Here is a 14,133-nt window from a genome sequence, read left to right on the forward strand (position 1 = left end):
GTTTCTCTTAAATGTTCTATTTCTTTAGTTAATGAATCGTTGAAATGAGTTTGTTAAAATATTTATAAAACATATATTGTCATTAAAACAATTTTTAGCAGTTTAATCAAAAGAACGAGGGCGCTTTTGATTGGCATTCGGCAGGAATCTGGGCGTAATTGAAAAGTGAAAATTTTATCGACATGTCACATGAAATTTTAACAATTTTTTTTATTCATCGGGCTCCTGTGCAACAGGAAATGAAAATATTTTCCCGAAACTGAGCTTTGATTTGCTAAAAACTAACTTGAAAATTGGCCAAATCAGACATTTGGTACAAAATAATATATTTTTAAACATGTTTTCCCAAAAAATTTCTATCTCTGGGTCTTCTCTCCATGACTTTAAACGTTATTTGTGTGTATTTAAATTCAAAGAAACATATACACATTTTTAAAAAATGGAGAGAAGACCCAGAGACAACGAAAAATGAACTTTTCCCCAAAAAATCCAAATGCTTCTTTGACCTTTTAAAATCATTTGTATATGTGTAGCGCTGATAGCTTAGTAAGTTGGGCTCCCTGTTCAGTGCACTAAACAAGAATTTTTTTTTGGTTCGAGCCTTGCATGGGGCGTTAATTTTTTTTTCATGCAAACAACCATTTATTTTGTCAGTTTCGTTTTATGTACTGATGTATTGAAATTTTGAATTAAATATATTTTGGATCAGTTTGGTTCTCGAGCGAAATCAATTGCAATCTTCTATTCTATAATGTACATGTACACGTATCGTGTATCAATGCATTCAATATTTTAGGTGTTTATTTTTTGTGAAACATTACTATGTTATAGTACCCCTTAGGAAAAACGGACATAAATGTTACAATCTCACAAAGTCTTTCAAACTAAATGAATAAAAAAACTATAGACATGTTTGTAAAATCTTGTCAGCTATGTTCAGCCAACCAAATCATGGACATTTTAACCATAAATGTTTCGTACAAATGATTCCTGCAGATCACACGCCAAATGCGCCCATCTTCTTAAATATTACTTTTAAAAGGATCTAAAACTATCTTTATATAGAGGGGTCTACATGAAATATCATAATAGCCGTTTTGTAATTGATGTTTTGAATGTTGTTTGCTTACTGTAACCTTGAATGAATATTGTTAAAGTTCAAAATAATAACCGAATTTTGGGGCTATATAAGAGAAAAATACTTCAAACTCGCGCCAAACAATCATGTTGAGAGGAGCTGTTTTTTCGGCATCATTGGTTCTTGTAGTTGCAATTCCTTTGAATACGGATGATGCAGCTAAAACAAATCTAGAAAACTTCCTTCAAAATCTTAAAAATCTAATGGAATCTAAAGAAAATGAAGAGAGAACAGATAGAGCATTTGGAAGTTCTTTGGAATCTTCGATGTCGCTTCTAGATGAGATGATCAGCAAAGCAAATTCTGTATTAAAGGTTAGAAATTATAAGAACAAAAAGATAAACAAGCCAATAAAATAATTAGAGTTACTGCGAGCAATGAGCTTACTAAATGATAACCCCAATAAAACGGTTAAAATGATTAAGTCCTAATCTGAGAGACCCAGAATAAGTGATAAATCAAAAGTAAAATTGGAGGTACACAATGTTATTCTGTAACAAGGATTCTGTTAAAGTTACATGTCGATTACTATATGCCCCCGCTTTTTTTACCCGGGTTTAAGAACCAATAAAATAATATTAAGATGTAAGTTGAATCAATAAGTTCAGTATAGTTTTATGCTTATATAATTTTTTTTTTTTACATATTCTTTTTTTTACATTTAAAAGTCGTCTAAAAGAAGCTTAGAAGATATTGACATGATTGACGGTGATGTCAAATTAGACAAAGAATCTGCAGCAAAACTTATGGATTATTATAGAAGAAACCCTCAGTATCTCCGGCTTAACAACAATGAAACGGAAACAGTTGTAAGATAAACAAATGCATGTCTTTACATCTTATATTCTATTAATGATAAAAAAAAATACATTTAATTTCATTGAACAACATCACCTTTGTAAAAAAGGATGTCAATGTTTCGACTATTTAGTTAATCAGTTTAATTTCTTTGTAAATAGAGCAACTTATAAAATTTTGTTTTGATATCTTCGAGTATCGTTTATACAGTAAGATCCTCTCAAAATTTTAAAGACAATTATATAGAATTTTTTTCAAAATGTTGCAGATACTTGAACCCTTTGATAAGCGGAAGGTAGAAGATAGTCCGAAGTGGACGTTTCCAATTAAATATCGTATTCAGCTGATTAATACTGCTTACGGTAACATGGATAAGATGTTTATATAAATATTTTGTTATTCAATTTGAAAATCGTGAAAAAAATTCAATTTCGTGGTTATCTTTTTTTTTCATTCTTATTTAATATTCTTAATACTCGGAATAAATAAAAGTGTTTTGGGCTAAAATCAGGAATATCTTAGATGTCCACTAGCAATCATCTCTGACAATTTTTTACTAATTATATAATCTTATGAAGAATGATGAAAAATCCGTTTTGGTTTTACCGAATACTGTAAACCAACTTTTATTCGCAACGACTTAATTGTGCCTTGAGTAACCTTGAGTAAACTAGTTCGCGACGATTGTTTTTTGCCTACAAACCTTTTTCGGATCTGTTACTAAAGACACAAATACTTAAAGGACCAGTTCGTGGCGAGAAATATTCGCGAATACGAGACTCTCGCGATCGCAATTCGCAAAAATGTCTCGCAAACGAATAAAAGTTTTACAGTACATGTATATCAAAACATACATTCTTAATGTACAATCTGTTTTCATTTATAGCGGCATTGATTAGGCAAGCATTATCTATCTGGCAGCAAGAGACTTGTATAACATTTACGGAGGCAAAAACAGTAACTGCACCAGCAATCAACTTTAAGGAAAACGAAGAAGGGTAATATCAAATTTCATCAAATTGTGAGTCTGCAACAATGCACATAAACTTATAAATGTTAATAATATAACATCTCTAAAAATAATTTACACACACAATAAGTGTACCTTAATTGAAATTTTTTTTATGAAAATCAGTGCAGCATTTTCCATACCTTATTCCCCAAATTAATGTTTATATTTCATTTGATGTCGTCAGTTAAAATCAATGAACTTTTGATTTTAACAAGTAAAAGCTACGATATAAATTTAAGAAAACATTTTCTTTTATATGGATCAGTTGCTGGGCTTATCTTGGGCGAAGAGACTCTGGTATTAATGAAATTAACCTCGGAGCAGGTTGTAAATCTGTGAGTATTTCATTTTGTATGACTTTGTTTGCGTCATTATATCTAAGGATAATGTGGAAAAATGCTCCCTTTTTTATACTCTAATTATGTGTAAGAGTTGAAAAAAAAAGTTAAATATCTTTCATACAAAATCAAATATAAATATTTACATTTGCAAATATCTTACTTAGATGAACTTATTGAAGAGAAAATATTTTTAATTCTGTGTAAATGTTATTTGGGGGTCAGAGGTCATAGAGCGTCTGAATCACAGAGTGATATTTTGTCTTTCTGTCACGGTGCAACAGTTACTTGTTTTGGAGTATTTCTAAGTTAATAACGATGGAAAAGATAAAATAATAAACAATATGGATATTTTTCAATCACTAGATGTACAATAAATCTTATTTTGGTGTGAATAAAGTTTTAAAAAACTATAATTAGCCTCAAATCGCATTTACTGTTTTAACCCGATATTCCTTTAGAGTTACTGTTGACCACAGGGGCTGGTAACAAACTGTATTAGATTTTACGTAATAACTATCTGCATACAAAAAGAGAAAGGGAAGCAACGTCAGCCTGAATTTACATAGGGTCAATCTCAGTAATATTTCGTGTTTTCCAAAAAAAATATCATCATGGTCATTTAAGAATCGTGTAAGTCGTGTTTTGCAAATCCGATATCCTGCCATGCATGTGATGTAGTTTAAGTCGTACACTAAATTCGCTAAATATTGCATCTAAGATTTGACGGGAGATATGATTGGTCAACAGTGCTTTCCTAGAACAGATCTGACCAATCACGCTCCGTCTTTGACCTTACATGGGTTTTTCGAAAATGTCGTCAGTTGTCGACTCGGGCCTTGTCGTGAACAAAAAAAAAGCCACTGTATTTATTCAAATCGAAGCTGTACGTTTAATTTGCAAATAACAAAAGAAATTTATGTTCCATTGGTTGCAGAAATAAGTTGCCAAGTTGACTAAGCTCGTTTTTTGACCAGACAGGCAGAACCAGTAACACAGTGTTGAATTGAAAAAATGTCATTTATTCATAAAATGACGAATATGAAACAGTACAAATATTGGGGGTCAGAAAGGACTAGAAAAATTGACAAAGTGTTATCTTCAATAAGACAGTATTATGCAATCTGACCCCCAGCAAACATAATCTAAAATTACATGAAAATCAAATTCTCAAATCCATACAAAACACAACCTGCCTGTCCACAAAAAAGGTGGGTTATCTAAAAAATACAGGCCAGGCAGGAGAAAACAATTGAAAATTGAGGAGGTAGTTCTGGGGTTGGATGGAGGGTAATTTTCGTTAAAATTTCTGTGTGGCTTCTCCTTTCAGTAGAAAAATACAAAATGATACACGAGGTGATGAGCCACGCTGATTGGCCCAAAAATTCCTAACTGTGGTTTGGGTAAAGTTAGGTACACTATACCTAGCCGGGTTGCAAAGAACTGGGTATGAGTAAAACTTCAGAGCATGATAAAATCAATAAAATTACAAATACTGGATATGAATAATACAAGTCACATAAAGGTTATTATTTTGTCTTTTATATAAATAATAACTTATTGATGAATTTTGTGAACGCTTGGCTTGCGTTTTTCAGCTCCGGAAAGACTTCAAAACTGGAGAAAGTGTGAGAATTTTACCACGTTTAAGTGGACGACTTAAAGTAACATCGACTAAACGCTATATAAATAAATGAGATTTCTGTTTTATTAAAGAATATTTATTGTAGTATGTTTCCAGTTATAATTTAGTTGACTGCATGGTATTTTCTACGAAATAATTCCGAGATCGACCCTGTGTAAATTCGGGCTGACGTTGTTTCCCTTTCTCTTTGTGTATGCATATAGTGAATATGATTACGTAAAATAAAATACAGTATGTTACCGACCTCTGTGCTGTAGACGTACTTTTATCCGCGTGCACGTGAGATTGATTTACGCTATGAACGCGGACACATTTTTTCCGCGGATATTTGTAACAGCAAACTTGAAGTGTATTTGGAAATGATTTTGCACTAAATAAATGAGAATATTATAAAGATAATCGGTATTAGATACGTAAGTATAGACCTACATGTTAAAAATATCTTCTATGCATATCTATACATGATATATGTATACGCCATAAATCATGCAAGGATGCTTTAAGAATTCACAAAATAATGATTTCATTCTTTGGAAAAAAATTTCCTTGCCTCAAACTTGCTCTTCTACCCCAATAAGAGATTACGGCACGTGTCGCACGGAATTGTGTGTCAATCATTTAATTATAGAAACGCTAAGACCTTATTTTACTGTAGTTTATCAGATCCCTTTGTGTTTTTTACTTGTAAAATTAATTAAATTGTAAATAACCTGATTTCCCGGAAAGTAACATATTTACATCCATTGAATATTTTCTCCTTTATTTCTTAAGAAATCCCATTGCGTTAATCACTGCATGAACTACAGTAGGCATGTCGCTTGTACAGATTTCTTGATCTGTGGCTGTTCCATCAATGAAACGTAAAAAGACATTCGCATCATTAATACAATGATTAATCTTTTTATTTCCTACTTTAAATGATTAATTACACAGATATAAATATAAACAATAAAATGTCTTTCTTTGTTTGTTATTACTGGAATGAACGGTTGCACTATTGCAGAAAAAAATACATAACCCACTTAAGCGGGTTATGTATTTTTTCTGAAACAGCTGTTTCCGTTAATTTCAGTAATAACAAACAGAGAAAGCATTTTATTGTTTAAATAACCAGCTAACGCGGGTTTCAATGTCAAAAAGTTCTCTGGGAAATGAAATTTTATGTGGTACTTGACCTGATCACGTACCAACTAAAAGTTCATTTCCCAGAGAACATTTTAACATTGTTGTTTACGGTATTTTCTAAATGATCGCTTTAGTTACGAACCGTTCTTCATGAAATTGGACATGCTTTGGGCATGTGGCATGAGCAAAACAGACCAGACAGAGACGATTACGTCACCATACAAACCAAAAACATCGAATGGGGCAGAGAACATGCATTCTTGATAAGATCTAATAGTCTAACCTATAGAACCCCATACGACTTTGGATCCATTATGCACTATTATGATACGGTAAAGAAATTTGGGGTCAAGTACAAAATAAGACGAAAATAGTCCCATCCACATAATCTGCAGTAAATCGGTTTTGTTATTATAATATATAAATATTCATGTATAATTATATCAGTTATATTCTTAGATAAATATAAACATGTGCAATACAATAAATGCAAATCACTTTTGAATAAATTTTTACAAGCACTTTAATTCTTTATAATAAAAACCAAGAATACATCTAAAATAACAACACAAACATATTTTTTTACAATTTGACAGGTCGACAGGCTGATATGCTGACATTCAACAGGTCGACAGATAGACGGCTTTTTTATAATTCAATGTATATTTATTTGTTTTACAATTTGACAGGTCGACAGGCCGACAGGTTGACAGGTCGACAGGCTGACAGGTTGACAGGTCGACAGGTAGACAGCTTTTTTTAAAATAATTTATTGTATATTTATTTAGTTAAATCACAACAAGTACCATCTTAGGAGAGGGGTTCACTCATATCATAAGATACATGTACATTGTATGCCTAGAAGTGTAATTTTTATTCTCTTTTCATATGCGCAATGTCTGATTACAGTTAGATGTATACCCAACAAGTACCATCTTAGGAGAGGGGTTCACTCATATCATAAGATACATGTACATTGTATGCCTAGATGTGTAATTTTTATTCTCTTTTCATATGCGCAATGTCTGATTACAGTTAGATGTATACATCTCTATTTGACAATCCAAACCTATGACGACATGTTGACAGGTCAACAGAATTACATATTTAAATAAACATGTCTATCCGTCGAGCTGTCAACCTGTCTACCTGTCTACCTGTCAACCTGTCGACCTGTCAACCTGTCGACCAGTCTACCTGTCGACCTGTCAACCCGTCGACCTGTCTACCTGTCGACCTGTCGACCTGTCGACCTGTCTACCTGTCAACCTGTCGACCCGTAGACCTGTCTGCCTGTCTACCTGTCGACCTGTCAACCTGTCGACTCGTCGACCTGTCGACATGTCGACCCGTAGACCTGTCAACCTGTCAACCTGTCAACCTGTCGACCTGTCGATCTGTCATCCTGTCGACCTGTCAACCTGTCAACCTGTCAACCTGTCAACCTGTCGACCTGTCGATCTGTCATCCTGTCGACCTGTCTACCTGTCGACCTGTTAAGCAGACATAGTATAATTTTCATGAACAGATGATCTCTTAAATTAATTTCGTACATTTATTATCCATTTGATATATAATGCAATAAATTGGTTGCATTGGTAACTAATTCACCAACAATGGCCCTAAATATTCATTAATATATATATTTAATTCATATGCAAAATATGCTAATTTATCTTTTTTTGTACATTTATAAATATAAATGAATATGCAAAAATATATATTCTTACGAGAAAAAAGGAACTATTTTCGTCTTATAATGTACTTGAGCCGAAATTTGTTTTAAAGTTCGGTTTAAGAAAATTCCATCTTTCAAATTTCATTAAATTTGCTTCATTTTTAAAATGACCTTTTACTTAAAATTTAAATAGGCATTTGCAAAATCACCCAGATTAAAAACAATCATTGCCAAGCAAGACAACTATGAAAGGACAATGGGCCAAGAACTCGCATTATCATTTTATGACATCAAAGCTATGAATTACCATTACTGTCAGAGTAAGAAGGGTTAATATTTTCCATCCTTGAATCTTGATATTAAGAATAAAATTACAGAATGGTTTATAATGAAATATTTTTCATCTTATTAAAGGCAAATGCTCCCAGGGATTAACATGGCACAAGTGCAAAAATGGCGGGTATAGAAATCCCACAAACTGCGAACAATGTAAATGCCCGGATGGTTGGATTGGTTAGTATTGTCAGTATCCAAAGGGTCCAGGTAAGGCGTTCATAAATGACAAAACGTATCTAAATTGTTTCAATTAACTTCATTTAATGAGAGAAATTTCATATACTGTGAACTACTACAGCCTGAAAAGTCAACTTTTCAAGAAAAAAAACAACAACACAGATATAGTAAATACATGTAGCTGAAATTGCTGCCTAAAATCAAACTCTCAATTTTTAAAAATTAATTTGAATAGAGGAATCACAACCATGTTTATTCACAAGAAAGATTCTGAAAATACAAACATCGTGAAATTAAATACGTTTACAGTAATGAAATTGCGTTTCAAATTATATATTTCATTTTTAAAAAAGCAGTAATGTTTTCACACAGATTTGCAAAAATGAAATTAGAACATAAACAATAGATTTTCCATAATACAATTTCCAAAAATCAGTTATGTATCTTAAATTTTCATTTCCTATAAAAGATATTACATTTGCCGTGAATCTTCCGAAACTTTTTATTGACATACTTACTTCTGGATGTGGAAATAAATACCAATTTGCGGAAGCAAACCACAGATTCATCACTTCACCAGGGTACTCTTACCCAGGATATTACACAACGGATTCGGAATGTACCTGGAAGATTGAGGTAACTAATCTATAAATTCGTTTTATAAGTCTTAATTGTTCTCACTTGAATCATACTTAGTTTGCTACATATCTATATATTACCTTTGGAACTTCAAGAGGTTTTTGTTCTACGTACAATGCTTTGTCATAGAAAGTATTGTTTTAAACGTTTTGAATTTAGATCGATAATTGTTCTTTTTTCCAACCTTTTTTTTTTTTTAACCCCGTGGGGATCCGGGTTAGAATAGGTCCTCAGTACCCCCTTGCTTGTCGTAAAAGGCGACTAAATGGGGCGGTCCTTCGGATGAGACCGTATAAACCGAGGCCCCGTGTCACAGCAGGTGTGGCACGATAAAGATCCCTCCCTGCTCAATGGCCCTGAGTGCCGAGCATAGGCCCAAATTTGCAGCCCTTCACCGGCAATGGTGACGTCTCCATATCAGTGAAATATTCTGGAGAGGGACGTTAAACAGTATACAATCAATCAATCAATCCAACGTTTTTTGACTATAATTGAGTTTTCATTTAATATTATTCAAGATAGATTTGAATGTGAACCTTGAGGACAAAGTATAATTATGATGTGCCTTTGCATTTTATGTACTTGAGTGCGCATGCTACAGAATTTTTTAACAGTTCAGACAAATTTGTCAATGTGGATTTTGACAAGTACCAAAATTGATTCTCTGGACCCGGGGCCATAAAACTTAGACAAGCTCACTTATGGTTTTGGTCTCACTTTTACCAAAGGAATATATGGTGGAAAAGTGAGACTGAGATCAAAAATGAGCTCGTCTGAGTTTTATGGCCCTCTGAGCTGATCTTTCCAAACTTAAGTAATTATAAGAATGTCTTTCAGGCACCAGTTGGTAGGCGTGTCCAGCTTGAATTTGTCGGTACTTTCGATATCACCTGTCACGCAAGGTGTTTAGATTTTGTAGAAGTCCGTTTCAAAAGTCTCTCTGCCACGGGTCCAAGGTAATGTTGACAAATTAATCAGTCAGTTCTTTTTTTCTTCGTAGATCATTAAAAAACTTTCTAAGTACAATATTTATCTTTCATTTCGGGCTAAAGGTATATCGTGATTTTAGAGTTGAAAACAGAGCGTGTAAATGCTAATAAAAGTATATATGTCGGATGTATCTTTGCACAATTTCTAACATTGGAAAGCAAAACTGTTTTTGATTGTTCAGGAAAAGAATTAATACCTTAGAATGATTTACAGTTGTCACTAAAGCATGTTTGGTAAATAAAACTCTATCATTTTGAAACAAACTGTAGAGTTGGGGTCATTAATCAAAATCTCCTAAACGAATACGTAAGAAAAATATTTCAAATGTCAGGAACTAATTTTCGAGAGATGAGAGATACCTATACATTTTATCTCTATTTTTACAGGTTCTGTTGTAGAAGATGGACTATGGACAGATTTACTTCCGATGGACGAGTTATGTTGGTCCTATTTAGGACAAACTCCTATAACACAGCAAAGGGCTTCAAAGCCAGATACAAATACGTTTAAGCAAAACGGAAACAATTTTTTCTATCAGTTATTCATATCATATTATGTCAATTCAACATATTCCTGTATAATTAGTAAAAAGTATTGAAATAAAATCTATTTAAACTTGATGGTCTCGTTGACCAAAGTCTCAAAATAGGTTGATATCTTGAAAATGAAAATAAAAATAACAGACATTTGAAATCGAAACAATTGTATATAACTAGTTTATGTATTACAGTGAGAATGTTACTAATATATGAAACAACGTAATCAAATAATCTTATCTCTCTCTCTCTCTCTCTCTCTCTCTCTCTCTCTCTCTCTCTCTCTCTCTCTCTCTCTCTGATTTTAGGATGCAGTAGTATAATGGCAGCATTTGTTTTAACCGAAACTGTGAATCACTATTTAGAAAGAGAATCAGATTTGTACGTAGCATTTTTGGATAACGAGAAGGCCTTCAAAAGTGTGTGGCACATGGGTTTGTTCTATCTATAAACTGTATCACATTGGCATAAATGGAAAAGGATGGCGTCTTCTTTTTGACTCGTTTCAGAACACAACTTCTTGTATATTATACGACGGGAAAATGTCGGATGAATATGTCTTACAACAGGGCGTTGGGCAAGGATGAGACCTGTCCCTCTTGGTTCTTTTTACTTATGATAGAAGGCCTTATACATGAATTAGATCATCTCAATATCGGCCCTCGAGTTTGCGATCTTCATGTTCCTTGCGTTATCCTTGCTGACGACTCCTCTTTGTTTCACAGTACCTAGAGCAGGATGCAAAGACAGCTAAATGTTGTATCTAACTAGGCATCGAAATGGAGATTACATGTAACATATAATCCTCTGAAAAGCTGTGTCATGTACTTTACCTGTAAGCACAACCGCAGACAACCTGATGCAGAGAAGAACTTTCATCTGGGAAAAGACAATGCGCGGATAAACATCACAAATGAAAACACGTATGCCGGGATTAAGATAACTGACACACTCACGAGCGAAAATGCAATTTCACAAGCATGCAGCAGAGGACGAAAAATAATGAATTCCCTGATAAATTCTAGGGTGCACAAGCACGGTATGAACCCTCTCTTAAGCTCCAAACTATGGAAAACAGTTGTTCTGCAGCGATTCTGTATATTTTTATTTACAACTTGGTCTCTTTCTTGGAATGTATTCTTGAAGATCGCTTTTTAGCTCACCTGAGCCGAAGACTCAAGTGAGCTTTTCTGATCAAATTTTGTCTGGCGTCCGTCTGTCTAGCTGTCCGTCTGTCTGTCTGTAAACTTTTCATATTTTCGACTTCTTCTCAAGAACCTCTGGGCCAGTTTCAACTAAACTTGCCACAAAACATCCTTGGGTGAAGGGGATTCAAGTTTATGTAAATAAAGGGCCACACCCTCATTCAAGGGGAGATAATTGGGAATTAATGAAAATTTGGTGGTGTGTTTAAAAAATCTTCTCAAGAATCACTGTGCCAGGAAAGATGAAACTTATCTGGAAACATCCTCAGGTGATGTAAATTCAAGTTTGTTCAAATCATGACCCCCTGGATAAGGGCGTGACCACAATGACCGACCAAAGTTTTACATAGAAGTATATAGGAAAATTCTTTAAAAATCTTCTTCTCAAGAATAACAAAGCCATAATTGATCATATTTATCTGGAAGCATCCTCAGGTAGTGTAGATTCAATTTTGTTCAAATCATAACCCCCTGGGGTAGGGCGGGGCCACAATGGCCGACCAAATTTTTATATAGAAGTATATAGGAAAATTCTTTAAAAATCTTCTTCTCAAGAATAACAAAGCCATAATTGATCATATTTATATGGAAGCATCCTCAGGTAGTGTAGATTCAAGTTTGTTTAAATCATGTCCCCCGGGGTAGGACCGGGCCACAATGGCAGACCAAAGTTTTACACAGAAATATATAGAAAATTCTTTAAAAATCATCTTCTCAAGAATAAAAAACCATGATTGGTCATGGGACTACTTTTGGATTTAAACTTTTCAATAATAAACCAATTTTTACTTTTTCCTAGCCTCAGTGCTCGGGTGAGCAATGTGGCCCATGGGACTCTTGCTAGTAATGAATTCGTTTTCAATTTCAGTCAATGAAAGTTAGTTTGATTTACTCCATATATACAGGATTACAAACATTTTTGGAAACCCTAATTAGGAATTCTACCACGATTATTGAAAAGATCAAAGGAAAGCAGCAGATATAATTCTCCAATAAATCAAACGTCATCAAAAAATTATCAGATCAGAAACACAAATCAAATCTACGAAAGCCTATAGAAGTCTCATTCTATATTCAAGTCATATCATAGTTATGATAAGTAAGACTGCCTTGTTCAAAATTGTGAATCTTATGGCCAAGGGTCAGGGGTTCTGGTGTATGGGTGGGGCTCTATTGATTAAATGCATTAATGCATCAATTCTTTGAAATTATTCTACTCTGCTTCTGGGTATAAAATAAACTAATTAAGTACATAGTTATGATTGTGAATTTTATGGGTCCATAGTCAGGGGTTCTGGTGTAAAGGCGGAGCTCAATTGATTATAAAGTGAAAAAAAACATTAATTCTTTGAAAATCTTCTTCTCTGCTCCTGGGTAGTAAATAAACTTAATATATAGTTAGAATAAGCAAGGGTGTCTTAACCAAATTTGTGAAATTTATGGCCATTGTGTCAGGGGTTTTGACATTTGGTGTAAGGGGGGACTCTTTTGATTTTATAGTGAAAATACATTGATTCTTTGATTTTTTTCCCTTTGCTTCAGGGTAGTATGTCAATGATCTAAGTATATATAGTTATGATGAAAAAAGGTGCATCAAACAAAATGGTTAATTTCATGCTCCCTGTGTCAGGGGTATCGGGGAGGGTGGAGGTTTGTTACATATTCTGAAAATAAATTAATGCTTTGAAATCTGCTCATTAAAATTTTGTATTAATCAACCATTTATGAATAAATAGAATTTATGAAAAATTTTTCGAAATTTTGAAATAAGTGGCCCAAGGGTCAGTGGTTCCTTTGGGATGGGGTGAATAACTGGTTATAACGTGGAATTGCCTTTTCTCTTTGTTACTCTGATTTATCTCTGGGTAATAAGTAACTAGAGTAAGCATGCTAAGTGAATAATGATGATAAACGGTGATGCTTCTTTCAAAATTGTGCATTTCATGGCCTCTGGTTTAAAACACGAACCAAATTCAATTGTTCGGAAGTTGTTACATGATACTCAGGTGACCCATAAGGTCCGTGAGGGTCTTGTTATGTTTGTATTATCTGTTTTTAAATTTGAATAATAATTTGCCCAAACGATATTTTTTAAAAGTAAAATGTATGAAATTATTTTTTTATCTCGCCCTTCTTTGGTTCCAAATATCAGAGCCTCAAGAGGGAATCTAGAGTGATGTAAATCAGTAGAATAAACTGACTGTAAAAAAAAGATACGCATTGATTTGGTTTTTGGTGTATATACATGTCGCTTTTAAAAAAGCAGATATCTTTTATGTGATACAAATTTTAATCTGCTCTTGAAACTTTTTCTATAGCAGCTGGTGTTTAATTAAAAATATACGATATGCGAAGCATGTTGCATTGAAATATATATGCCTTTAATCTCTCTCTCTCGGTGTCCTTTATCTTCTAAAGAAGTACAAACCAATGAATATTCATATTGATGTAGAAGCATCATAAAGAAGTGCAAAATCAAATTTATTGAAATAATAACTCCCGGAAATAAGGTGGTG

The 14,133-nt window shown here is 33.6% G+C and overlaps 1 protein-coding gene and 1 long non-coding RNA gene across 2 annotated transcripts; both read left to right on the forward strand.

Moving 5' to 3' along the window:
- The first annotated feature begins 2,730 nt into the window (after window positions 1-2,730).
- On the forward strand, window positions 2,731-8,068 carry LOC134258296 (zinc metalloproteinase nas-36-like). Its single transcript, XM_062740826.1, has 4 exons — window positions 2,731-2,934; window positions 3,214-3,283; window positions 6,191-6,388; window positions 7,928-8,068. Exons 1-4 carry the CDS (start codon window positions 2,798-2,800, stop codon window positions 8,066-8,068), a joined length of 546 nt encoding a protein of 181 aa, XP_062596810.1. The 5' UTR covers window positions 2,731-2,797.
- Window positions 8,069-8,159: 91 nt separating this feature from the next.
- LOC134258297 (uncharacterized) lies at window positions 8,160-10,511 on the forward strand. The gene is made up of 4 exons (XR_009990135.1): window positions 8,160-8,277; window positions 8,717-8,883; window positions 9,724-9,842; window positions 10,263-10,511. It is a non-coding gene; the product is annotated as an uncharacterized LOC134258297 (long non-coding RNA).
- The last annotated feature ends 3,622 nt before the right edge of the window (window positions 10,512-14,133 follow it).

Source organism: Saccostrea cucullata, unplaced genomic scaffold (assembly GCF_032062105.1).
Source record: "Saccostrea cucullata isolate Sc308-1 unplaced genomic scaffold, CSIRO_AGI_Scuc_v1 ctg786, whole genome shotgun sequence".
NCBI lineage: Eukaryota > Metazoa > Mollusca > Bivalvia > Ostreida > Ostreidae > Saccostrea > Saccostrea cuccullata.

Bases quoted from the DNA above. Each gene is read 5' to 3' on its own strand.
- LOC134258296 (XM_062740826.1), top strand. From the start codon at position 2,798: ATGTACAATCTGTTTTCATTTATAGCGGCATTGATTAGGCAAGCATTA. The intron at 3,284-6,190 runs GTGAGTATTTCA...TGATCGCTTTAG, and splicing joins TCGGAGCAGGTTGTAAATCT to TTACGAACCGTTCTTCATGA. The intron at 6,389-7,927 runs GTAAAGAAATTT...AAATTTAAATAG, and splicing joins TTATGCACTATTATGATACG to GCATTTGCAAAATCACCCAG.